We start from the raw sequence: 27,810 nt of genomic DNA, 5'->3' as shown, positions 1-27,810 counted from the left end.
GAGTCAATATTTTTCTGAGGTGGTTAAAAAAAAAAGTTTGTGGACCATAGTCCTAGAAAATGCTGAAGTGAAACTTAAAGACTGCTCTTCAGTTCTGTGTCATGGGTAATAATAATTTTACAAATAATTTTTTCCAAGAGTTCCATTTTTTTTGGCTTGAGCATCAGTCCTCCCATTATTGTGTGCACGTGACTGCTTTGTCCAGTAATGTGTAAAGAAGAATTACTGCATTATCTCAAATAGGAATAATACATAACCCCTTCTTCTGATGCAGTACATTTCCTGAAAAAAGGGGACTGTGTTAACTCCACGTCACTAAAGCAGGTTTATACTCCTCCTCAAACCTATTTTTTCCACATAAAACGAATCCAGCTGTGGTGCGTCATGCGCGTCTGGTCTTGCTCCATCGACTCACAACAAGGGGGAAGCGACGCAAAGATGTTGTTCTGCCTTTCTGTCTGTTTAGCTTTGCTGTGGACGACTGGGAGTATGATGAATGTTGGAGGCAAGCAGAGCCTTCACACTCTAAACGACATGTTTGCTGAAGTAGAGGAGCTGATGGAGGATACTCAACACTTCCTGGATGAGGCAGTCGATCAGGTCAGTCTCCTACTCTGGTCTATGTACTTTAAAACTCTCCTTTTAATGCACTACATCGTGGAAAGTAGGAATGCCGAGTGGGGACGGTTCATAATGTGGGAGTCCAGTCCACAGTGGGGCCAGCAGGGGATCATTTTGAATGGAGACAAGTCAGCAGCGCAGAGACGTCACCAACTGATGCAAAGAGGAGTGGTTTATCCAAGGACCGGACTTGGAACAGCTAGTGCATCCTCCGTGGAAGCTGATCTATGTGGAAAAGGAGGACAGAGCAGAGAGAGAAGCGGCAGAATAACTATATATGTATATATATATATATATATATATATATATAAATATATATATATATATATATACAGTGGGGCAAAAAAGTATTTAGTCAGACACCGATTGTGCAAGTTCTCCCACTTAAAATGATGACAGAGGTCTGTAATTTTCATCATAGGTACACTTCAACTGTAAGAAAAAGAATGTGAAAAAAAATTCCAGGAATTCACATTGTAGGAATTTTAAATAATTTATTTGTAAATTATGGTGGGAAAAAAAGTATTTGGTCAACCATTCAAAGCTCTCACTGATGGAAGGAGATTTTGGCTCAAAATCTCACGATACATGGCCCCATTCATCCATCCATCCATTTTCTACCGCTTATTCCCTTTTGGGGTCGCGGGGGGCGCTGGCGCCTATCTCAGCTACAATCGGGCGGAAGGCGGGGTACACCCTGGACAAGTCGCCCCATTCATTCTTTCCTTAACACGGATCAATCGTCCTGTCCCCTTAGCAGAAAAACAGCCCCAAAGCATGATGTTTCCACCCCCATGCTTCACAGTAGCTATGGTGTTCTTGGGATGCAACTCAGTATTCTTCTTCCTCCAAACACAACGAGTTGAGTTTATACCAAAAAGTTCTATTTTGGTTTCATCTGACCACATGACATTCTCCCAATCCTCTGCTGTATCATCCATGTATCCATTTTGGTATAAACTCAACTCGTCGTTACTTAGAATATGTTCCCCATACTAAAGTGTTACCTCCCCCCAAAAAATGACCTCATCTTTTTCCTTTTTAATACATTTTTGAAAAAGCTCCAGGGAGTGCTATAAAGTTAAAGTACCAATGATTGTCACACACACTCTTGGTGTGGCGAATTTTTTCTCTGCATTTGACCCATCACCCTTGATCACCCCCTGAGAGGTGAGGGGAGCAGTGGGCAGCAGCGGTGCCGCGCCCGGGAATAATTTTTGGTGATTTAACCCCCAATTCCAACCCTTGATGCTGAGTGCCAAGCAGGAAAGGAAGTGGGAGAGTGGCCGTGCGCAACCCGAGGGTCCCTGGTTCAATTCCCACCTAGTACCAACCTCGTCACGTCCGTTGTGTCCTTGAGCAAGACACTTCACCCTTGCTCCTGATGGGTGCTGGTTGGCGCCTTGCATGGCAGCTCCCTCCATCAGTGTGTGAATGTGTGTGTGAATGGGTAAATGTGGAAGTAGTGTCAAAGCGCTTTGAGTACCTTGAAGGTAGAAAAGCGCTATACAAGTACAACCCATTTGTCATTTATTTATTTATCATTTATTTTTATAGTCTTTGGTGTGACTCGGCCGGGGTTTGAACTCACCAATCTCAGGGCGGACACTCTATAGAGCCGCTAGTGGCTCGAAAGCCGCGCGTTACCGACCGCTGACTTAATTATTCAAATATCAGACCTGTATCTTGACATCTTTCAGTAAATTACTCTCAGTGGAAAAAATCCGTACTTCCCTCACCCACTGTATTGATTTTATCACCTTGTGATCAGAGTGTCCGCCCTGAGATTGGTAGGTTGTGAGTTCAAACCCCGGCCGAGTCATACCAAAGACTATAAAAATGGGACCCATTACCTCCCTGCTTGGCATTCAGCATCAAGGGTTTGAATTGGGGGTTATATCACCAAAATTATTCCAAAATGATGGCCATCGCTGCTGCTCACTGCTCCCCTCACCTCCCAGGGGGTGAAAATGGGAATGGGTCAAATGCAGAGGATAATTTCACTACACTTAGTGTGTGTGTGTGACTATCGTTGTCATGATCCGTTGTCCGGATCACATTTTTGTATGTTCTGTTAGTTTTGGACTCCTTTAGTTCCTGTTTGTTTTGGTTGTCATGGTTACTCATTGTGTTTACCTGTCTCTGGTTAGTGCTCGCCCACTCACCTGCTTCCAGAGCACTAATCAGAGGCAGTACTTAAGCTTGTCTTTGCCAGTCAGTCGGCCTGGCGTCATTGTTCGTTTCATGCCCTTTTCTTGCCACAGTAAGTCTTGCTTATTTCATGTGATTCCGTAGTTAATGCTATTTTATTTTCATGCCATAGTTTAGTGAGGTTTTCATGTCCATATTTTTATGTTTCATGTCCTTATTTTATCCCATAGCTTTTCGTGCGAACGGCATGCCTTTCTTTTTGTTTTGGTTCCTGTCATTTCTGCTGGGTAGGATTGATTATTAAATATGTTCCTACCTGCTACCCTTGTCCGGAGAAGTTGGTTTGCATCCCGGGAAAACAAACTTCGCAGTTAGCCGTGACCCCCCGCTCTGACAATTGTTGGGACTAAACTTAATCATCTTTGTGCATTCTAAATACAATTTTTGTGCAAACCACAATTCTAAACATGTTAAAGTCAGATATTGACTTGTCGCGAAAGATTGCTACACTGTTGCATGCATGATGTGTTTCCACTAAGAACAGTCTCGAACCGGTTAACACCTGCTCACCTAATTGTTTCTGTGTGCATCCTAACATTCAGATAAGAAGTGAGAGTTCCAAGTCTTTGTTCCAGCACAATGACACACAAAAAGCCGCAACCACGGCCATGCAAGTCCTCAATAAAAGTGACGAGGTAGGTTGTCAAATGTTTTGGATCCGTAGTAATTACGTCAAAAATGAAAAAAAAAATGCTCTTTTTCTTGGAAGGAAATGACAAAGAAGACAGAATTCTCTCAACTCCATCTGGAGATCTCTGGCCAGTGGAACAGTGTCGCTCATGTGAGTCTTTAGCTTCCATTTCCTTCCTTTTTTGGACCAAGTGTGTTCCAACCAATACTTTGATCCTATGTTAATGGTTTTCTGCTTTCTTTAAAAGGCCTACTGAAATGAGATTTTCTTATTTAAACGGGGATAGCAGGCCCATTCTATGTGTCATACTTGATCATTTCACGATATTGCCATATTTTTGCTGAAAGGATTTAGTAGAGAACATCCACGATAAAGTTCGCAACTTTTGCTCGCTAATAGAAAAGCCCTGTCTGTACCGGAAGTATGTGCGCGTGACGTCACGAGTTGCAGGGCTCCACACATATTCACATTGTCTATAATGTGAGCCACCAGCAGTAAGAGCAATTCGGACCGAGAAAGCGACGATTTCCCCATTAATTTGAGCGAGGATGAAAGATTTGTGAATTAGGATATTGATAGTGAAGGACTAGAAAAAAACAAAAACAAAAAGAAAGGCATGCCTTTCGCACGAAAAGCTATGGGAAAAAACTAAGGACATGAAACATAAAACTATGGACATGAAAACCTCACTAAACTATGGCATGAAAATAAAATAGCATTAACTATGGAATCGCATGAAATAAGCAAGACTTACTGTGGCAAGAAAAGGGCATGAAACGAACAATGACGCCAGGCCGACTGACTGGCAAAGACAAGCTTAAGTACTGCCTCTGATTAGTGCTCTGGAAGCAGGTGAGTGGGCGAGCACTAACCAGAGACAGGTAAACACAATGAGTAACCATGACAACCAAAACAAACAGGAACTAAAGGAGTCCAAAACTAACAGAACATACAAAAACGGATGGATGGATGGATGGATGGATAGAAAAAAACCCATAAATAAATAAATAAAAAAGCGACGGCTCCGGGCGTCGGCAGTGTGAGCGTTTCAGATGTAATTAGACACATTTACTAGGATAATTCTGGAAGATCCCTTATCTGCTTATTGTTTTAATAGTGTTTTATTGAGATTTTAAAGATTGTAAAGATATACCTCGAGGTCGGATGGCTGCGGTGAACACACAGTGTCTCAGAGAGAAGCTGAGAAGCCAAGCTCACAGCTGCCTTTTAAACAGCAACTGCAGGACAATGAATAATGCAATGATGTCTCCGGTAAGATATATATCACAAATTCCCCATCCAAAAACATGCTGGTTGACGTAGAGAAAACATGTTCACTTGACCACTGTGTTAAAGCTTCACAACAACAAAAACACCGGCTGTGTCTCGGTGATAAAGACAGCTGCAATCCACCGCTTTCCACCAACAGCATTGTTCTTTATAGTCTCCATTATTAAATGAACAAATTGCAAAAGATTCAGCAACACAGATGTCAAAAATACTGTGTAATTACGCCATGAACAGAGACGACTTTTAGCCGTGTTTGGTGCCTCGCAAATATGTCCCCTCCGACACGTGACGTCACGTGTACGCGTCATCATTACGCGACGTTTTCAACAAGAAACTCGCGGGAAATTTAAAATTGCTATTTAGTAAACTAAAAAGGCCGTATTGGCATGTGTTGCAATGTTAATATTTCATCATTGATATTAAACTATCAGACTGCGTGGTGGGTAGTAGTGGGTTTCAGTAGGCCTTTAAGCATTCGTCTGACAACAGACGTTTCCATCTCTTATTTTCCTGGCAGCTAAAAAAATAAAAAAAAAGTGGTGACTTTATTAGAGTTAGTTACTGGGGGAAAGGTCAGGGAAGGAACATAGCCAGTAGTGTGACTAATTGTACTGTATTAAAATGTCAACTTTAATAGTTTTTCCTACTTTTCTTTTAAGTTGAGATATCTGGAAGTCCTTTCTGGAAAATATTCTGGTAAGCTGCTACTGTGCATCTGAAAGAAAGCAGCAGTGTGTCTGGAACATATTAAGATAATTGTGGCTTAGTGGGAATAGCGTGGCTCCTACTTATAGTTTCCAGTCTCTTTGCATTACTTGCATAAGACCTAATGGCAAATCACACACAGCAGTGCAGGAAAATATTCCAAATATATATTTATATACGTGTTTTATTTGGGCAGCACAGTGGAACAGGGGTTAGGGCATGTGCCTCAATACGAAGGTCCTGAGTTCAATCCCAGGCTCGGGATCTTTCTGTGTAGAGTTTGCATGTTCTCCCCGTGACTGTGTGGGTTCCCTCCGGGTACTCCGGCTTCCTCCCAGGTTGATTGGCAACATTAAATTGGCCCTAGCGTGTGAATGTTGTCTGTCTGTGTTGGCCCTGTGATGAGGTGGCCACTTGTCCAGGGTGTTACCCCGCCTTCCACCCGAATGCAGCTGAAATAGGCTAGCAACCCTAAAAGGGACAAGCGGTAGAAAAAAAATATACGTGTGTTCTTGTCTCTCATAATGATTAATGATAGGCAAAATTTAAATAAAGTGCAGTTGCCATTTATGCAGATCCCAAATACACAAAAACCAGATCCCCATAGAAAATTTGGTTTTGCATATTTTCCCCCCTTTGACGTCACCTAATATTTATGTTTTTTTTGCAAAGGTTAATCTCAGTTTCCAACATCCATTTCTTTAACTGGCATGAGGTTGTAGTGAGCCTTTTTTCCTCCACACATTGGATTTAGAACTGAAAAGTCAATTACATTTGACCAGCAGGTGGCAGTACTGTTGTAGTTTGCAGTGACAAGCTACTGCTCTGCATCACCAGTACTTTAAAAAGTGGACACTAAAAAAGTATACATGTAACAGAAATTAAATGATGAGCTATTTTAGACAAAAAAATATATATAGTTTTGGGACCAAGTGTTTCAAATGTTTTACCAATTTTCTTATTTTAATTAATATTAACCCTTAAAGGCCTACTGAAACCCACTACTACCCACCACGCAGTCTGATAGTTTATATATCAGTGATGAAATATTACCATTGCAACACATGCCAATACGGCCTTTTTAGTCTACTAAATTGCAATTTTAAATTTCCCGCGAAGTGTCCTGTTGAAAACATCGCGGAATGCTGACGTGTACGCGTGACGTCACGGACTGTTAGGAAATATGAGCGCTGCACACACACACAGCTAAAAGTCGTCTGCTTTAACCGCATAATTACACAGTATTTTGGACATCTGTGTTGCTGAATCTTAAGCAAATTTTTGTAAAATTAATATTGGAGAAGTCAAAGTAGAAAGATGGAGTTGGGAAGCTTTTGCCTTTAGCCACACAAACACACGGTGATTCCTTGTTTAAAATTCCCGGAGGTGAAACTTTACTATGGATCAGAGCGGTCAAGCGAACATGTCAACTTGTCAACCAGCAGTTTTCAGTGACAAAATTGTGGTAAAAAGTCGCCACTTACCGGAGATCGGCTGAGCTTGTGCCGTCGACTTCCATCAGACTCTGGCGTCAAGACACCCGTGGATACATCCTTCTGACTATCAGGTACTATTAAACTCACTAAAACACTAGCAACACAATAGAAAGATAAGGGATTTCCCAGAATTATCGTAGTAAATGTGTCTAAAAACATCTGAATCCGTAGCAATGCAATGATGAGGAAATTGTCGTTTTCTCGGTCCGAATAGCTCTTTTTGTTGGAGGCTCCCATTAAAAACAATGTGAGGATGTGAGGAGCCATCAAACATGTGACGTCATCGTCTGCGACTTCCGGTAAAGGCAGGGCTTTACTGTTAGCGACCAAAAGTTGCGAACTTTATCGTGGATGTTCTCTACTAAATTCTTTCAGCAAAAATATGGCAATATCGCGAAATGATCAAGTATGACACATAGAATGGACCTGCTATCCCTGTTTAAATAAGAAAATCTCATTTCAGTAGGCCTTTAAGGTGAAGGTACATAACATAAAATAAGAAAAATAAAACATTTTCTGGAAAATAATTTTGCTTATGTTGTGGTCAGTACTACTGTGTATACTGCAGCCACAGTATATAACTGCATTGCATCATATCGACTGTACTGTCAGAGTACAGTAAAGGTGTAAACAACTTAGTCGAGGATAGGGGTGGCCTAAGTGTGGCCCGCAGCATATTGTCAAAAAACAAAAATCAAACGAAAAATACAAAAAATAAAATTACAAATGTAAGTGAAAGGTGCAAAAAGATATATTGAAATGACAAAAAGCTGAAATTTAAAAACAAACAAAACTTCAAAAAACTCCCAGATAGGGTTGTACGGTATAACGGGATTAGTATAGTGCCGCGATACTAATGCATCATATTCGGTACTATACCGCCTCTGAAAAATACCGGATTCACTACACATTATAGCTCACCAGCGTCAAAATGTAAAGAAACGCCATTGGTGGATCTACACCTAACATCCACTGTAACGATACCATGTACAGGAGCGTATCTAGTTGATACTACTATGATTACGTCTTTACTTTTAGCATCACAACATCTTTTGTTTTTGAAAAATGTATATCATGTTTATAAACTCCGGAAATATGTCCCCACATGAGGACTTTGAATATGACCAATGTATTATCTTCTAACGACTTGGTATCGGATTGATACCCAAATGTGTGGTATCATCCAAAACTAATTTAAAATATCCAAACAGAAGAATAAATGATTATTACATTTTAACAGAAGTGTAGATAGAACATGTTAAGAGAAAGTAAGCAGATATTTTACTGTAAATGAATAAGTATATTTATAATTCATTTTCTACCACTTGTCCTTAATAATGTTGATAAAATTGGAAAATGACACAATATGTTACTGCATATGTCAGCAGACTAAATTAGGAGTCTTTTTGTTGTTGTTGTTGTTTACTTTCAGACAAGTTGTCTAGTATGTTCACTATTTTATTTAAGGACAAACTTGCAATAAGAAACACATGTTTATTGTACACCAAGGTTTTTTTTTTTTAAATAAAGCCAATAATGCAATATAAGAAAACTACAAAAAAAAAAAAGAAATGACACATACAATACGCCATGTTTTCTCCAGAAAACAAAATCACTTTATATTGTGTCACTTTCTGGGCCAGGTAGGAGTGTCCAAATCTTTTTCACCAACGGACACATACAAATAGTTCTAGAATGTAGTGAAACAACTCAGGTCGAGATATGGACAAAAACACATGTTGTACTTCTATCAAGTCCCCAAGACTGACAAGGCTAATATTGTCACCCACATTTGTGTTGTCTTCAAACCCACTGTAATGGCTGTTTTTACCTTCTTTTTTTTTTTTTTTTCACTAATTAGAAAAACATCAAAATTATTTTCTTTAACTTTTTGGAATGCGTCCGTTGGTGAAAAGTTTGGACACCCCTACCTGGCCCAAAAAGTCAAAGCATTTTTGTCAAAATAAGATCAACTTTGACTTTGGTATCAGATATTTCTGAGCTGGAAAACAAACATTTAGAAACCCTCTGACTGCATTACAACATAAAAGTGTCTTCACTGTGGACAATAGTGTTCCAGCAGTTTACAGTTCATGGCAGCTTGGAACCTTGGTGGATCCTTGGTTGTTTCTGGTCTTTTCATTTGAAAGTAACACTTAACATTTGCAAAGCGATGACCCATCCACATACCCAGATAAAGAGTTTGAACTAATGATCTTCTAATTTGCTGTTGCCTTCTCAGATCTTCACTGAGTTCCTCGGACCTTCTATCAATCAGGCTAATTCTGGGGGAGCAAAGTTTAATGAATGATCTATGGTCCCCGGGATAATATTTGATTAGTGTTAGAACCGGCCCGCAGGCCACAACCGCCTGCTGCTGTTTTGCACGCACTAATACTCCATCAGTGTTGGCACTAGGAATTTTCCAAATGGGGTCTCAGGGACCCCATCAAGTCATAGAAAAGTGGTTCCACAGTACATTTTTGGGGTCCCACTTTTCTGTAATAATTTTGAAAACAAATGCTAAATGTATGCATTATCCTGTTATATCTTGCATTCTATATTGTGTTTTATAAAAAAAGGTTGTCAAACTGTACCTAATTCATTAAAAAAAATAATACAAAAAAAAACATGTTTTTTTGCATGTGTACATTTTTTCAGTTTTAAACAGTCATTCACTTTCTTCTTTCCTTCATGGATCTAAACTTTACCGCTGCCGGTATTTGTTTTCTATATTTTCATTGTAATATTTTCAGAATGTGTTCTATTATTGGCCAAAGAAAACAATGTGAGGTTGTCTTTATTTTTTTGTTTTAATGCCATGATTTTAATAGTCCGACCCTCGTGTGCACAGATATTCCTCAATGCGACCCCCGAGATAAAATGCGTTTGACACTCCTGGTTTAATGAGTGCAATAATAAATGAATACATTTATGCTGCCAAAGACGCACTGGCTACCAGCTCCAGTCAATCCTGATCACCAATGACAAATGAATAGGCCTTGTCAACAACTGGTATTTACACCAAAATAATCCTAAACAGGACAAAAGATTTAGAAACGCGGGTGTAAAGTACCAAAGACTAATGAGGAAGTAACAGCAGACACACAAAAAATGGTAAACATCGTTGGCGTACTTGCCAACCTTGAGACCTCTGATTTCGGAAGGTGGGGGCGTGGTTGGGGGTGGGGGCTTGGTTAAGAGGTGAGGAGTATATTTACCGCTAGACTCATAGATTCACCAAGTCAAGTATTTCGATATATATATATATATATATATATATATATATATATATATATATATATATATATATATATATATATATATAGTGTGTGAATGTGAGTGTGAATGTGGTCTGTCTATCTGTGTTGGCCCTGCGATGAGGTGGCGACTTGTCCAGGGTGTACCCCGCCTTCCGCCCGATTGTAGCTGAGATAGGCGCCAGCGCCCCCCGTGACCCTGAAAGGGAATAAGCGGTAGAAAATGGATGGATGGATGGATATATATATATATATAAATAAGAAATACTTGATTTTCATTGAATTCTAGCTATATATATATGCCCCCCGCGACCCCAAAGGGAATAAGCGGTTGAAAATGGATATATATATATATATATATATATATATATATATATATATATATATATAGCTAGAATTCACTGAAAATCAAGTATTTATTATATATATATATACAAAGAAATACTTGATTTTCAGTGAATTCTGGGTATATATATATATATATATATATATATATATATATACATAAATAAAATAAATACTTGAATTTCAGTGTTCATTTATACACATATAACATTCATTTACTCATTGTTGAGTTGAGGGTTGAATATTCCATTCTTGTTTTTCTAACCATATGCATGTACACTAGATGGCAGTATTGCCCTGTATAAGAGTGTCACAACACATTGCTGTTTGGCAAACAAACTGCTTTAGGTCGACAAATTCGGACTGGTGTTATTGTGTGTTACCGCGCTGGGAGGACGATAATGAAACTGCCTAAAAATAAACCCACATAAGAAACCAAGAACTCGCCCCCGATCATTCTACAATTATAACGTCATTGGGCAGACATGCTCTTTGTACATGTCACTCAGGTACGCATTAAGCTGGAGGAGGCGTGGCCTCCAGCTTTGCCTGAATTTCGGGAGATTTTCGGTAGAAAATTTGACCCGGCAGGTTTTTGGGAGTCTCCTGGAAAATCCGGGAGGGTTGGCAAGTATGATCATTGGGGACGGCATGGCGAAGTTGGGAGAATGGCCGTGCCAGCAATCTGAGGGTTACTGGTTCAATCGCCACCTTCTACCATCCTAGTCATGTCCGTTGTCCTTGAGCAAGATACTTCACCCTTGCTCCTGATGGGTCTTGGTTAGCGCCTTGCGTGGCAGCTTCCGCCATCAGTGTGAATGAATGGGTGAATGTGGACATAGTGTCGAAGCGCTTTGAGTTCCTTAAAGGTAGAGAAGCGCTATACAAGTATAACCCATTTGGTAACAAAAGAGAAGAGAGAATTACAGATGTGCTAGATTTATGAATAAATGCTTCCAAAGTCTACACATTTGCAAGAAAAACTCTCCACTGTCAGTCTGAAAGTTGAACTTTTTTTTTTTCTGTGCCTAATCGGTGATTCTACCTGTCTCTCACACCACAGGAATGCCTGGTGGACGAGGACTGTGGCGAACTGAAGTATTGTTGGTATGAGATGGACAACTCCAAGTGCCTGTCCTGCATACCAACTGACATGGTGGGGAGTTCTTTGTTTTTTCTGATTGTTTACAGATTGACGTTACAGTAAGGACATGACCTCAGATGATCTAGAACATCTCTGGTATGCAGCTAGATTTTGTTAATCTCAACTACTGGAAAATCACTATACCTGATCTATCAACCCTTAGCATCTTTTTCTGTCAGTTAGCAAACAGATACTGATGAGGTCAACACAGTTTTGGGAAGGAAATTTTTAGCAGGATAATTGTAATGATGGTATTGAATTGGGGAGGAGACCCTGCCCCAAGTGGAGGAGTTCAAGTACCTAGGAGTCTTGTTCACGAGTGAGGGAAGAGTGGATCGTGAGATCGACAGGCGGATCGGTGCGGCGTCTTCAGTAATGCGGACGTTGTACCGATCCGTTGTGGTGAAGAAGGAGCTGAGCCGGAAGGCAAAGCTCTCAATTTACCGGTCGATCTACGTTCCCATCCTCACCTATGGTCATGAGCTTTGGGTCATGACCGAAAGGATAAGATCACGGGTACAAGCTGCCGAAATGAGTTTCCTCCGCCGTGTGGCGGGGCTCTCCCTTAGAGATAGGGTGAGAAGCTCTGCCATCCGGGAGGGACTCAAAGTAAAGCCGCTGCTCCTTCACATCGAGAGGAGCCAGATGAGGTGGTTCGGGCATCTGGTCAGGATGCCACCCGAACGCCTCCCTAGGGATGTGTTTAGGGCACGTCCAACCGGTAGGAGGCCACGGGGAAGACCCAGGACACGTTGGGAAGACTATGTCTTCCGCCTGGCCTGGGAACGCCTCGGGATCCCCCGGGAAGAGCTAGACGAAGTGGCCGGGGAGAGGGAAGTCTGGGTTTCCCTGCTTAGGCTGTTGCCCCCGCGACCTGACCTTGGATAAGCGGAAGATGATGGATGGATGGATGGATGGTATTGAATATTCAAATGAGAGTTTGCATATGTGAATGTGTTCCCTGCTCAGCCCTGTACTAAAGACGAGGAGTGCTGCTCCAAACAGACGTGTGTTTGGGGCCAGTGTACGGTCAACGCCACTCAGGGAACGGAAGGAACAATCTGTCAGGGTCAGAGTGACTGCAGACCAGACCTCTGCTGTGCTTTCCAACGAGGTAACTCATCAGTGATTGAAGACTGGCTCACAGTTACAGATTTAACCTCTCCCCATTTTACTGCGTTATTCTACAAAACAAAACATGTGGGAGTGTATCAGGACTACGGTTTACTGTATGAGCACAACAAGCAAATGACATCACTGCCCTGACCATTCAGCCAGAACCTTTAATTTCCTCAAAATTCGAAAGTGCGCCTAATGTATGGAATAATTTTGCTTGTGCTTACCGACATCGAAGCTGGTTTTTTTTGGTACATAGTGAAATAAGTGTGACCAGTAGATGGCAGTCACACATAAGAGATACGTGTCGGCTGCAATATGATGGCAGTCACACATAAGAGATATGTGCAGACTGCAATATGACTCAAGTAAACAACACCGACATTTTAAATGTTCCATTTGAAAATATAGTACATTACACACGGCGCTCAAATCTATCTAAATGTTTTAGTACCACTGTGGCAAGCAATTAAGCTGCACCACTTGATGGATCGTACTGTGCTTCAACATACAAGTATTATTATGGTGTGTGTATAAGGCAGGGGTCACCAACGCGGTGCCCGCGGGCACCAGGTAGCCCGTAAGACCAGATGAGTCGCCCGCTGGCCTGTTCTAAAAATAGCTCAAATAGCAGCACTTACCTGTGAGCTGCCTCAATTTTTTTAATTTTATTTATTTACTAGCTAGTTGGTCTTGCTTTGCTTGACATTTTTAATTTTAAGAGAGACAAAACTCAAATAGAATTTGAAAATCCAAGAAAATATTTTAAAGACTTGGTCTTCACTTGTTTAAATAAATTAATACTTTTTTTTACTTTGCTTCTTATAACTTTCAGAAAGACAATTTTAGGGAAAAAATACAACCTTAAAAATGATTTTAGGATTTTTAAAGACTTATACCTTTTTACCTTTTAAATTCCTTCCTCTTCTTTCCTGACAATTTAAATCAATGCTTTGAGTACCTTGAAGGTAGAAAAGCGCTATACAAGTATAAACCAACAACAACAACAAAATCAAGTTTTTTTTTTTATTTTATTGTAAAGAATAATAAATACATTTTAATTCAATTCTTCATTTTAGCTTCTGTTTTTTCGACAAATAATATTTGTGAAATATTTCTTCAAACTTATTATGATTAAAATTCAAAAAAATAATTTTTGAAAATATAGAAAATATGTAGAATCAAATTTTAATCTTATTTCAAAGTCTTTTGAATTTCTTTTAAAATGTTTGTTCTGGAAAATCTAGAAGAAATAATGATTTGTCTGAGAGAAATATAGCTTGGTCCAATTTGTTATATATTCTAACAAAGTGCAGATTGGATTTTAACCTATTTAAAACATGTCATCAAAAATATATACTTATTGTGAGAAATCATTAAGATGATCAGTGTTTCCACAAAGATAAATATTATTAATAATAACAGAGTTAAAGGTAAATTGAGCAAATTGGCTATTTCTGGCAATTTATTTAATTGTGTATCAAACTGGTAGCCCTTCGCATTAATCAGTACCCAAGAAGTAGCTCTTGGTTTCAAAAATGTTGGTGACCCCTGGTATAAAGTAAGACATTTTATCTGGCGTTTTGTTTCGCAATAATATGCAAAAGCAACTTTCTTACCTTCTGGTACCTGCTGATCTGTATTTGGGATCTGCATATGTCCTGAAAATTTGCACGCGTTCGCCCTCGTAGTCCATGTCGACATCATAGTCCATAAAATCATTCTTTTTCTCTATCTTCTTGATGTACTTTCATCCTCTGCTATTGCCATATGTAATATAAATTAGTGTAAAGTTCTGACTTTTATCTGTCAGTAAACCCGCCATGAAAGCGCTAAAACATACCGGTGTAGTAAGTTTACATTATTCACCCAAGGAACTTTATTAGAGTTCCGGTCGGACGGTTTTTCACACATTGTTGCACGAATGAGCCATGGATGAGGAAATGCTGCTCCATTATTGATTGCAGTAAAGTCTGAATGTCATTAAAACAGTTAGCTCCATCTTGACACTTTTTCCACTCCCATCCTTGCACGCTACACCGCTACAACAAAGATGACTGGGAGAAGAAGCTGCGGAAGTTGAGCCATGTAATTACGCATCCGGAAGCAACTGTCAGAAAGCGGCTTGAAGATGGTCTGTAAAACATAATCTATACAACATTTTGACCACCAAGGAACCACCATTACATGTTATGTAGACCACAAGGAAGTATTTTACATTTCGAAAAAAATTATAATAATATGACCCCTTTAATGCGCCCTGTATGAAAATAGACCTGATTAGACTGGCTCATCGGCAGTGTGCCTTATAATCCGGTGCACCCTATGGTCCGTGAAATACAGTACTTTAAATTAGAACATGTCAAATAGTTGGTAAGGTGTCAGAGGGGCCATGAGGGGCAGGGGGACTTCATGTAGCACAGGGCTAATAACGCCATACCGAACCCTGAGTTCAGTTCAAAACTTGAGAATAGGGTTGTCCCAATACCAATAATTTGGTACCGTTACCAAAATGTATTTTGATACTTTTGGAAATAAAGGGTATCACAAAAAATGGCATTATAGGCTTTATTTTAACGAAAAAAATCCTACGGGACATTAAACATAAATTTATTATTGCATTCTAAGAACAAGTTTGTCCTAAAATGAAACAGTGAACATACAAGACGACTTGTCTTTTAGTAGTAAGCAAACAAAGGCTCCTAATTTAGTCTGTTGACATATGCGGTAACATATGTCAATGTGTCATTTTATATTCTTTTATTGTGTCAAAATTATGAGGGACAAGCTTTAAAAAATGTATTACTAATCTACTCATTCATATACTGTTAATATCTGCTTATATTCTGGTAAAACATGGTCTATCTACACTTCTGTTAAAATGTAATCCCTGATTCTTCTGTTTGATACTTTACTGGGCTTCACGGTGGCAGAGGGGTTAGTGCATCTGCCTCACAATACGAAGGTCCTGCAGTCCTGGGTTCAAATCCAGGCTCGGGATCTTTCTGTGTGGAGTTTGCATGTTCTCCCCGTGAATGCGTGGGTTCCCTCCGGGTACTCCGGCTTCCTCCCACTTCCAAAGACATGCACCTGGGGATAGGTTGATTGGCAACACCAAATTTGCCCTAGTGTGTGAATGTGAGTGTGAATGTTGTCTGTCTATCTGTGTTGGCCTGCGATGAGGTGGCGACTTGTCCAGGGTGTACCCCGCCTTCCGCCCGATTGTAGCTGAGATAGGCGCCAGCGCCCCCCGCGACCCCGAAAGGGAATAAGCGGTAGAAAATGGATGGATGGATGGATGGATGATACTTTACTTTGGTTTTGGTTGATACCACAAATTTTAGGTATCAACCAGATACCAAGTCGTTACAGGATCATACAATGGTCATATTCAAAGTCGTCATGTGCCCAGGGATGTATTTCCTGAGTTTATAAACATGATGTACATTTTTAAAAAAGGAAAAAAGATTTTGTGACGATAAAAAAATATCGATGTAATCATAGTAGCATCGACCAGATACACTACTGTACTTGGTATCATTAAAGTGGATGTCAGGTGTAGATCCACTTATGGCATTTGTTTACATTGAGAAACGCTAGCTTTTGTTAGAGGTGACGCAGGTGAGCTATTGAATCCTCTTGCGGCGTGTAGTGAAGCTTGTTTAGCTATTCCTCGTCCTGCAGTGATGATAATTGTACGAAACCTTGATATTACCGGCACCAAAATATTGGATTCGGGACAACCCTAGTCCTGACCAAGGCCTCAGGAGACAAATATAGGGGCTTAAACAATGGAATGAAACGGTTGCCAAGGCCTAACTTCTCCAGGACATAAAATAGATAATTCCACTCAGTCAAATGCATTTCCTGCATCCATAGATATCACTGCCTCTTCAGTGTTTAGAGCAGACACATAGTACAATATATTGAAAAGATGTTTTAGATTAGAAAAGGAGTGCTTATTCTGAATGAAACCGGTTTGATCCGCATTAATATTAGAAGGGGTATAGTATCCAGATGTAAATGCAGCAATTTGGATAATAATTTAAAGTGCACATTTACAAAGTTAAGTTAAAGTACCAATGATTGTCACACACATACTAGATTTGGCGAAATTATTCTCTGCGTTTGACCCATCACCCTTGATCACCCCTTGGGAGGTGAGGGGAGCAGTGGGCAGCAGCGGGGCCACGCCCGGGAATCATTTATGGTGATTCAACCCCCAATTCCAACCCTTGATGCTGAGTGCCAAGCAGGGAGGTAATGGTCCCATTTTTATAGTCTTTGGTATGACTCGGCTGGGATTTGAACTCACGTCCTACCGATCTCAGGGCGGACACTCTAACCACTAGGCCACTGAGTAATTTACCAGATACGAAGTGCATGACAAAGGGTCCTTGCCTTTTTTCAAGACGAGAGAAGATGAAGCTTGGGTAATTGTGTTTGCGGGAAGCAGCCAGATTCAAATGGTTCATCGTACATATCCAATAATAAGGGGTCAGCTTATGGAAAACATTTAAGTTTGTGAGGATAGTCATCTGGTTTTGGGGATTTTCCGTTTTGAAGTATTTAGATTAGATTAGATACTACTTTATTTATTCCGTCAGGAGAGTTCCTTCAGGAAAATTTAAATTTTCAGCACAATCCCATTCAAGATCAGACAAACATTACAGGGAGACAGAACAGGATCGCTGACGGGTCTGCCGGCTTCCAGCGCCCCTTACAAAAAAGATGAGATACAGGTAAACAAGGGGGGGGGGGGGAATGGGAGAAAAAAATAGAAGATTGAAATAAAATAAAAAATATCAGTCTTAGCCTGGGCCCTGGAGAGGGGGTGCAGACTGAGGCCAAGGGAAAAAAACAACAACTCATAGCCATAGTACACATCCCTCTTACATGTGTGTAAGAGGGAAACATCAAACATCAAAGAACACAGAGGACATTAAAGACATTAAAGCAGCAGATACAACCAGACACTTCTACATACAGCTATGAATAAAAATTAAAATAAACATATCCACTGTGGTGGCCTCTGCGGTGTTCCACGCCATCGTCCGCTGGGGTGGAGGGAGCATGGCCAGAGACAGAAGCAGACCCAACAAGGCAACCAAGACAGCTGACTCCACTCTCGGCCAGTGTCCAGTCCGCATGGATGAGCGGTGATATGTCCAAGGTGACTGAGGTGTCCGACACCTGGTCACCCAGCCAAGACACCGCGAAGCCTCTCCGTCCCAGCGCTCAGTGCCAGCTCCGCAGTCCTGTCCCCTCATCTGCATCTCCTCCAGTCCCTCCAAACCTACTCCGGTGTGGCAGAGACCCTGCAGCTGGTCTCCATGGCCAAAAGGCTCCCGGGAGGCAGATCCAGAAGTCCACAAAAAAGCACCACAGAGGTCACGAAAGTGCCACCCCTTGTCACACAGTCCCAAAGGGTCCCGGACCAAAATGCAAAAAAATATAATAAGACATGAAAACAAGAGGGAAACACAAAAGGATGACACAAGAGCACAGAGCTCCTGCCTACAGCAGCCACTACAGCAGCGCCATCTTGGAAAAAAAGCTGTAACATTTAATTCTGTAGCGGTATTTGGTCTGTGACTCTGTGTTATTCAACCACTGTGCCGCGGCACACTAGTTTACCATGAGATATTGTTTGGTGTGCCGTAAGACATTATGTAATTTCACCTAATGGGGTTAAAAATATTTTCTGCAAACCAATAATTATAATGTGCCTTTGTTGAGTGTCTGTGCTGTCTCGAGCTCGGCATATCAGTTGGTGGCAGCAGGTAGCTAATTGCTTTGTAGATGTCGGGAACAAGGTTTGTCGTGATCACAATATGCGGGAAGCAGCTTGCAGGTAAAAAGGTTTCTAATGCTTAAACCAAAAATAAACAAAAGGCGAGTGCCGCTAAGAAGAGGCATTGAAGCTTAAGGAAGGCTATACAAAACGAAACTAAAACTGAACTGGCTGCAAAATAGACAACAACAGAATGCTGGACGACAGCAAAGACTTACAGCGAGTGGAGCAGACGGCGTCCACAAAGTACATCCGTACATGACTCTCAACAACAAAATAGGAGCGCAAGGAAAAGAACTAAAACACTCCACCCAGGAAAACACAGAAAAACTCAAAGTACGTCACACCTACTTTGAGACAAAAGCTATAGTGATGCATGCTTGGTTATGGTTTGAAGTCATAGCCAACAATTGCGACAACTTTTTACCGTCAATATCGGCTGCTGAGTTTCATTGTTTTCTTCTGGTGGTATGCCTCAGGATTTTTTCAATGAAAAAAAATGTGCCTTGGCTCAAAAGGTAGAACAACACTGCTCTTACTCTGCCGCGGCAGACTGATCAATTGAGGCGATTGGCAAACAAATATATATCAAGCTCAGGAGTAGAACAATGAGAAGATGAGAAAAGTTACGCACACAACTTCCTAAATACATTATTGATCTCAATATCATCAGTAACTATGCCTGAATCTGCGGAATATTATCATCGACGGTCACTTGGAGAGTATGACGAACCTCCTGGTAGGGGGGTATCCCTTTTATGGAGGATGCCTGTGTGTGACTGTGTTTAACGCGGGGAGACTGGTGCACAGACAGTCACCACACGATCCTTGACAGATCCGGGTCAGGGTCCAGTGCATGGAGTCCAAGACGACTGGGGACCCTTTTCTGCTGCAGCCTTCAACCGCCATTGCAGCCGTTGTGACGCTCCATAGGGTTAGCAATCATTCTCCGCCTGTTCCACCGTTGAGGTTTTGGGTTATTATTTCCCCATAACTGGGTCCACAACTCAGACCTTAGACTTAGACTTCCTTTTTATTGTCATTCAAATTTGAACTTTACAGTACAAAAGGGAACAAAATTTCGTTGCATTAGCTCTTGATAGTGCAGGTTAAAAAAAGCATTAAGGTGCAGATATAAATAAATAGATTGCTGTACAGATAAATATATTGCACTTTTGCATATGCATCCAGGTTTATGGATGCATGTTATATTGTCTTTTTTGTTCCAGCGAGTTAATCCATTTTGGGGGGCGTTGAGGGGATAATTTAATTATGATGCGTTCAAGAGTCTTACGGCCTGAGGGAAGAAGCTGTTACAGAACTTGGAGGTTCTGCTGCGGAGGCTGCGGAACATCTTTCTAGAGTCTAGCAGTGAAAACAGTCCTTTGTGGGGGTGGGAGGAGTCTTTGCAGATTTTCTGAGCCCTGGTCAGGCAGCAGCTTTTTGCGATCTCCTGGATAGGAGGAAGAGGAGTCCTGATAATCTTTTCCGCCGTCCTCACCACTCTCTGGAGAGACTTCCAGTCCGAGGCATTGCAGGCTTCAGTCCAGACAGAGATGCTGTTGGTCAGCAGGCTCTCTATTGTGCCTCTGTAGAATGTGGTGAGAATGGGGGGAGGGAGCTGTGCTCTTTTCATCCGACGCAAAAAGCGCATGCGCTGCTGAGCTCTTTTTACAAGATCTCCGGTGTGTAGGGACCAGGTTGTGGGGGTGCCTTCTTCCGCCAATGCAGCCGTTATGGTGGTTCTTACATCCACCGTCTTCCGCCTGCTCCGCCGTTGAGGTCTTCACCGTATCCCTGGCTAGGGGGCGGTCATGTACTAGGCCTCTGTCCAGGGTCACCTGGGGTAACAGTAGTAAAGGGGTTAACCTCCTAGTGCCCCAAGACCCCATAGAGGAGCCTCCACTGCCAGATGCACTTTAACGTCATGCCCAGGAGACATGGGTCTGCGGAATATAATGGGATGTTGATATCTGGCGTAGTAAATGAGCTAATAAACGACAGGCCAGTGAAAAGTATGGTAAAGTTGAAGGCTGGTGTTAGTAAAAGTGCCAATAAAATATGAAAACAGGTCACATTTCCACGACATCCCCGCTAAGCACGCCTTATAGCACTGAGCATGCTCAGCCGGAAGTTCTCACACTCCTAGGGGTTTTGAAACACTTCAGATTGGTTTTGGAAAAACTGCAGAAACTGTCTTCAAATGTCTGGCCCTCTGTTGTTCATCCACCCACTTGTTTCTCTGCAGAGCTTTTATTCCCGGTGTGCAACCCCAAACCAGGAAAAGGGGAGTCCTGCCTGAACCAACCCAACCTGTTGATGGACATGCTGGCCTGGGATCAGGAGGGTCCTCGCGACAACTGCCCCTGTGCCAATGACCTGCAGTGCCAAATGAACGGGTGAGTGTAAAACCGACATCAGTAGTGTTGTTCTAGTACACGTTGTCATGTACGGTGCCTTGCAAAACTACTCACCTTTTTATTGCCTTTGTCATTCAAAATCATGGTCAATTTCATTTGGATTTTTTGATGGGAATAAAAGAAAAATCTTTCACGTCAAAGTGAAAACAAATTTTTGGAAACTAGAGCTAAAAAGTAAGTTTCACCTCCTTGTTATGTGTCTACTAGGGTTGTACGGTATACCGGTATTAGTATAGCACCGCGATACTAATGAATCATATTTGGTACTATACCGCCTCTGAAAAGGTTTATGTAGAAAAGTATTGAAATAATTTTGTTACTGGTACATCAAGACAACACTAGTGTCAACCAAATGTAGCAGGAAACCAGGTACTGTAACTCAGTGGTCACCAACCGTTTTGTAGCTGTGGACCAGTCAACGCTTGATAATTTGTCCCGCGGCCCGGGACATGAAAAAGGGAGGTTTTTGTCATCAAAAGGGGAGGTTTTTTGAGTTGGTGCACTAATTGTAAGTGTATCTAGTGTTTTTTATGTTGATTTAATAAAAAATAAATCAATAAAAACTAATCAAAATAATTATTCTGCAGCCCGACCACTGTTGTAACTTTCAGCTACTTTTTGGAACCATACGCTTAATATAGTGTTGTGGTTAATTTATGGATTTTTCCAGTGTGATAGACCAGGGGTCCCTAAACTTTTTTGCAACACGGACCGGTTTAATGTAAGCATTATTTTCAGGGACCGGCTTTCCACATGTGCCGGATAAAAATACAGCAAAAAAATGGGCATGAAAAATACAACTCACGATAACGCTGAATTAGTGGGAGCCCTGGGCCTGTTTCTTTGCAAAGAGATGAAGATGGAAATCAGCCTTTGGCTACAATCTGTCATATTTATATTTTATATGTTCATTAATGTGCTTTGTATCATGTCACAAAGTTATAACAAATGGCAACTTCCTATGAGGAGTTTTATTGTACATCTATAAACAAGCTCATTGGTGTGTCTAGTGCAGTGGTTCTTAACCTGGGTTCGATCGAACACTAGGGGTTCGGTGAGTCGGCCTCAGGGGTTCAGCAGAGCCTCAGCCGCAGCGATCAAGACACACCAGACTCATGATTAGATTGATGTAGACCCCGATTTAATCCAACAAGTTGAAAAACTTATTCGGGTGTTACCATTTAGTGGTCGATTGTACGGAATATGTACTGACCTGTGCAATCTACTAATAAAAGTTTCAATCAACCAATCAATCTTGTGAATAAAACCTCCCTAACGGTGTATCTGTACTGTAAAGTTACAATTTGAATGACAATAAAAAGGAAGTCTATGTCTAAGTATTATGGATACCCCCAAACAATGTTCCCTCTAATTTTCCATCTGATCGGCAAGTGTGTAATGTGTTGTGAGTTCATGCACTGTGTTGGTTCTGTAAGAACGTGGACTTTGGTGCAACTTGCTGCGTAGGTTGTTTTCCCGAAATGCAAACGAACTGGACCGGACATGACTTGAAGGTAAATACATGATTTAATTTTACTAAAATAAAAAGGGAACAAACAAAACACGTACACAAGGCGGTGAACAAACTTGGCTAAGAAAATAAAAAGTAGCACAAAGGCAGAACTATGAACATGAAACAAAAACACTCACGGTGACGAGAACTATGTCATGGACCGAACGAACACAAGAGATCCAACATTGGCAGAGCAAGAGATGAATGATGTCATTAGAGTAATGTCGCCAGGTCGACTGCCTGGCAACTACAGGCTTAAATAATAGTGACATGATTAATAACAGGTGAGTGAGTTCAAACAAATGAGGCAGGTGAAACTAATGGTTGTCATGGAAAGTAAAACAAACCAGGGTGCGCAAAAACAGGAACTAATGGAGTCAAAAAAAAAAAGAGAACATGACCAAACAGAATCCAGACCACAGAACATGACAGGTTTATGTTTTGCACTAGTAAAAAAACAAACATACAACTTTGTCTTGAATTTGAAAAAATTTAAAATAAAACATTTTATTTTTACTAAAAAAAGGGTTCGGTGAATGTGCATATGAAACTGGTGGGGTCCGGTACCTCCAACGAGGTTAAGAACCACTGGTTTAGTGGGACAGGCAAAAGTTAAGTCGGAGAAAATTAACTTTTTAACATGAACTATTTAATGTTTCTCTACGGCCCGGTAGAAAATGCGTTACAGACCGGTACCGGTCCCCGGACCGGTGGTTGGGGACCACTGTGATAGAGCATGTCCGTCCCCGAAGAGTGGCAGCACATTCACACACAATCACACTTGACTTTTATTTCCACGCATGTCTCTCTGCGTTCAAGGTCATTATATTAGGAACACTAGTAGCACCATTTGCCTCTTTTCCCACCTTTTTTATACATTGTTATATTTTATACACAGATTTTTTTACACAAAACTTTTTATACACTGATTAGGTTGATTGGCAACACTAAATTGGCCCTAGTGTGTGAATGTGAGTGTGAATGTTGTCTGTCTATCTGTGTTGGCCCTGCGATGAGGTGGCGACTTGTCCAGGGTGTACCCTGGCTTCCGCCCGATTGTAGCTGAGATAGGCGCCAGCGCCCCCCGCGACTCCGAAAGGGAATAAGCGGTAGAAAATGGATGGATGGATGGATGGATTTGTAAACACAAGAAATTGTCCAGAATAATTTGATTAAAAAAATAAAAAAAATCAGTTGACAAAATTCAAATGCAAAAAGCCATATATTCAGTGTAAAGAAAAAAAAAGTTGCAAAGGGGAATTTGTCCAACAATTAGGTAGGTGCGGCTTCAAAACAGGAAATTAGGGTTATTGATGCTTGCAGCGTCACAATTGGTGAAATGGAGATCACCCGAGTGTCAGGTGATAGTAGAATAAAAACACCTGTGTCAACAGCAGCGCGGTCTCTGCTTGAAGACAAAAGAACATTCCAAGCAACAAGCTTAGGAAGGGGGAGGTTACAAATAACTCACTAGCCAGCCAACAGAGTTCAAATCAATCTTTTATTAGGAAATGGCACTTTTCCAAATGTGCTTAGAGCTGGCCGCCTTCACAAGAATCAGAATAGATTTTGTTGCCATTGTTTAAGAGCGGGTTCACAAACTAGGAATTTTTCTTGGTGCAATTGTGCAACATAAAACACATATAACACAGAATAGGTAATAAAATGACACAAGCTGAGTAAGTGGGCAAAAAGAAGGGAGGCCACCAGAATCACCACTTTGAAGAAGTTAAGTGCTTGTACATGTACAAACCCCGTTTCCATATGAGTTGGGAAATTGTGTTAGATGTAAACATAAACGGGACTCAATGATTTGCAAATCATTTTCAACCCATACTCAGTTGAATATGCTACAAAGACAACATATTTGATGTTCAAACTGATAAACATTTTTATTTTGGGAAATAATCATCGACTTTAGAATTTGATGCCAGCAACACGTGACAAAGAAGTTAGGAAAGGGGGAAATTAATACTGATAAAGTTGAGGAATGCTCATCAAACACTTATTTGGAACATCCCCCAGGTTGCAGCCTAATTGGGAAAAGGTGGGTGCCATTATTGGGTATAAAAGCAGCTCCCATGAAATGCTAAGTAATTCACAAACAAGGATGGGGTGAGGGTCACCACTTTGTAAGCAAATTGTCGAACAGTTTTAGAACAACATTTCTCAACGAGCTATTGCAAGGAATTTAGGGATTTTACCATCTACGGTCCGTAAAATCATCAAAAGGTTCAGAGAATCTGGAGAAATCACTGCACGTAAGCGATGATATTATGGACCTTTGATCCCTCAGGTGGTGCTGCATCAAAAACCGACATCCGTGTGTAAAGGATATCACCACATGGGCTCAGGAACATTCATAAAACCACTGTCAGTAACTACAGTTGGTTGCTACATTTGTAAGTGCAAGTTAAAACTCTACTATGCAAAGCAAAACCCATTTATCAACAACACCAAGGAACGCTGCTGGCTTCGCTGGGCCCAAGCTCATCTAAGATGGACTGATGCAAATTGGAAAAGTGTTCTCTGGTCTGATGAGTCAATATTTCAAATTATATTTGGACTGTGGATGTGGTGCCCTCCGGAACAAAGAAGAAAATAACCATCCGGATTGTTATAGACGCAAAGTTCTAAAGCCAGCATCTGTGATGGTATGGGGGTGTATTAGTGCCCAAGGCATGGGTAACTTACACATTTGTGAAGGCACCATTAATGCTGAAAGGTACATACAGGTTTTGGAGCAACATATGTTGTCATCCAAGCAACATTATCATGGACGCCCCTGCTTATTTCAGCAAGCCAATGCCAAGCCACGTGTTACAACAGCGTGGTTTCGTAGTAAAAGAGTGTGGGTACTTTCCTGGCCCGCCTGCAGTCCAGACCTGTTTCCCATCGAAAATGTGTGGCGCATTATGAAGCGTAAAATACGACAGCGGAGACCCCGGACTGTTGAACGACTAAAGCTCTACATAAAACAAGAATGGGAAAGAATTCCACTATCAAAGCTTCAACAATTAGTTTCCTCAGTTCCCAAATGTTTATTGAGTGTTGTTAAAAGAAAAGGTGACAAAACACAGCGGTGAACATGCCCTTTCCCAACTACTTTTGCACATGTTGCAGCCATGAAATTCTAAGTCAATTATTATTTGCAAAAAAAAATAAAGTTTATGAGTTTGAACATCAAATATCTTGTCTTTGTAGTGCATTCACTTAAATATTCCGTTTGTATTTACATCTAACACAATTTCCCAACTCATATGGAAACGGGGTTTGTAGTACATGCACAAGTTGCAGAGGTTCTTCACCAGTCGCAGCTGGATGAGAAAGTGACAAATTGAAAGCTCCTGTTAAAATCTCACATGGAAATTGCCCAAATAAAGAAGATGGTTCTTTGGTCTAATGAGACATTTAAGTCCTCACCGTCGCGAAGCATAGTGGTGGCAACGTCATGTTGTGGGGATGAACCTCAGGAGTAAAGGTAGCAATCTGGTCCAACCTGCAAAAGAATTTCAACTTCCTGTCTGCTGAAGAAGGCCCAGTAGGGACTATGGAGCTCCATCCTGAGGAGCTTCTACAGATGTGTGGAGGAGAACCCCTTTAGAACCACGGTGTGGCACAACAGCTGCACGGAAGAGAGGAATCCTTGAGATTTATTTTCCATAAAACCTTGACCCCAAATGTTATGCAGAACTGGTTCAACAGTAAATCTTCTATTTTAGAAGGACCAAGTCAAATCCCAGATCTTAATCCAATGGAGAACTTGCGGCCGGACTTCAGAAAACCTTTTCACTCCCAATTCCACAGCTCCATGACAAAGTTTGGAGCAATGAAAGGCTTGCAGGCCTCATGTACAAATCTTGTACATCACCAAGTCCAATGCAAAGCGTGGGATGCAGTGGTGTAAAGCACGTAGTCAATGGACTCGAGAGCAGTGGAGACGCCTTCTCTGGAGTGATGAATCATGCTTTTCCATCTGACAAGCTGATGGACCAGTCTGGGTTTGGAGGTTGCCAGGAGAATGCTACATTTTGGACTGCATTGTGCTAAGTGTGAAATTTGGTGGAGTAGGAAATATGGTTTGGGATTGTTTTTCAGGAGTTGGGCTTGGCGCCTTAGTTCCAGTGAAAGGAACTTTGAATGCTACATGATACCAAAACATTTTGGACAATTCCATTCTCCCTTACTTGTGGCAACAGTTTGGAGCGGGCCCCTTCCTCTTCCAACATGACTGTGCACCAGTGCATAAAGCAAAGTCCATAAAGACATGGATGACAGAGTCTGGTGTGAATGAACTTGACTGGCCTGCACAGAGTCCTGACCTGAACCCAATTGAACACCTTTGTGATGAATTAGAACGGAGACTGAGAGCCAGGCCTTCTCAACCAACATCAGTGTGTGACCTCACTAATGCACTTTTGGAAGAATGATTGCAAACACAACCTTGTGGACAGCCTTCCCAGAAGAGTTGAAACCGTAATAGTTCCAAAAGGTGGACTGACATCATATTGAACCCTATGGGTTAGAAATGGGATGGCACTTCAAGTTCATATGTGTGTCAAGCCAGGTGGCCAAATACTTTTGGCGATATAGTGTATGTTCTCACAAATATTAATATGAATATGAACCTTTATATTTAATGGTGAAAAAAATAGATTTTTGTGTCCTGCAATGTTAAAATCATACATGGCCGAGTCTACATGTCGCACTTGTCGGTGTGTGAACGCAAGTTTAATACATGAGGCCCCAGGTGTTGACTTCTAGTACTAAATTGTGACATGGGGGGGGCGGAATATGTATGCAGTCATTTAATTTACCATAAATATTTGTAATTAATTTACACTAACTTGTAGTAATCCGTTTTCAGTGTGAGACAAATTAGATTTCTTTCCAAATTCTTCAAAATGTAATTTACCATGACGTAATTTATATAAACACTTCAGGTTGAAACATCCAAAAGGGGGTGAATACTTTTGCAACACACTGGTTACAATGTATAATAAATATTTGACAATAATTAGAAACTGAGTGAACTCCATCCCTCCCCCCTTGTCTCTACTTTTCTACAGACGTGGATCCGTCTGTGGAGAGTAGAAATGGAAATAGTGGAGTACAATAAAACATGTCCTGAAGTTAAAGGGAAGACGTCTTTATTGATCATCAGACCATCACTTTTTCACAAGTCATGTGTACTGTAAGTTGCACTGTGCACTACACTCATTCATTCACAAAAAAGGGTTGTGTCCTTCTGTTATTAATATTCT

At 41.1% G+C, this 27,810-nt stretch overlaps 1 protein-coding gene across 1 annotated transcript; it reads left to right on the top strand.

Annotated features, from left to right (window-relative positions):
* Window positions 1-342: 342 nt before the first annotated feature.
* LOC133563284 (dickkopf-related protein 3-like) lies at window positions 343-27,684 on the top strand. The gene is made up of 7 exons (XM_061917337.1): window positions 343-600; window positions 3,375-3,467; window positions 3,542-3,613; window positions 11,623-11,715; window positions 12,673-12,817; window positions 20,862-21,012; window positions 27,616-27,684. The coding sequence occupies exons 1-7, from the start codon at window positions 385-387 to the stop codon at window positions 27,638-27,640; spliced, it is 795 nt and encodes a 264-aa protein (XP_061773321.1). The 5' UTR covers window positions 343-384; the 3' UTR covers window positions 27,641-27,684.
* Window positions 27,685-27,810: the final 126 nt, after the last annotated feature.

This window comes from Nerophis ophidion, linkage group LG12, assembly GCF_033978795.1.
Source record: "Nerophis ophidion isolate RoL-2023_Sa linkage group LG12, RoL_Noph_v1.0, whole genome shotgun sequence".
NCBI classification, from domain to species: domain Eukaryota; kingdom Metazoa; phylum Chordata; class Actinopteri; order Syngnathiformes; family Syngnathidae; genus Nerophis; species Nerophis ophidion.
The sequence above is the reverse complement of the archived record's forward strand: the minus strand, read 5'-3'. Positions and strand labels throughout refer to the sequence as shown.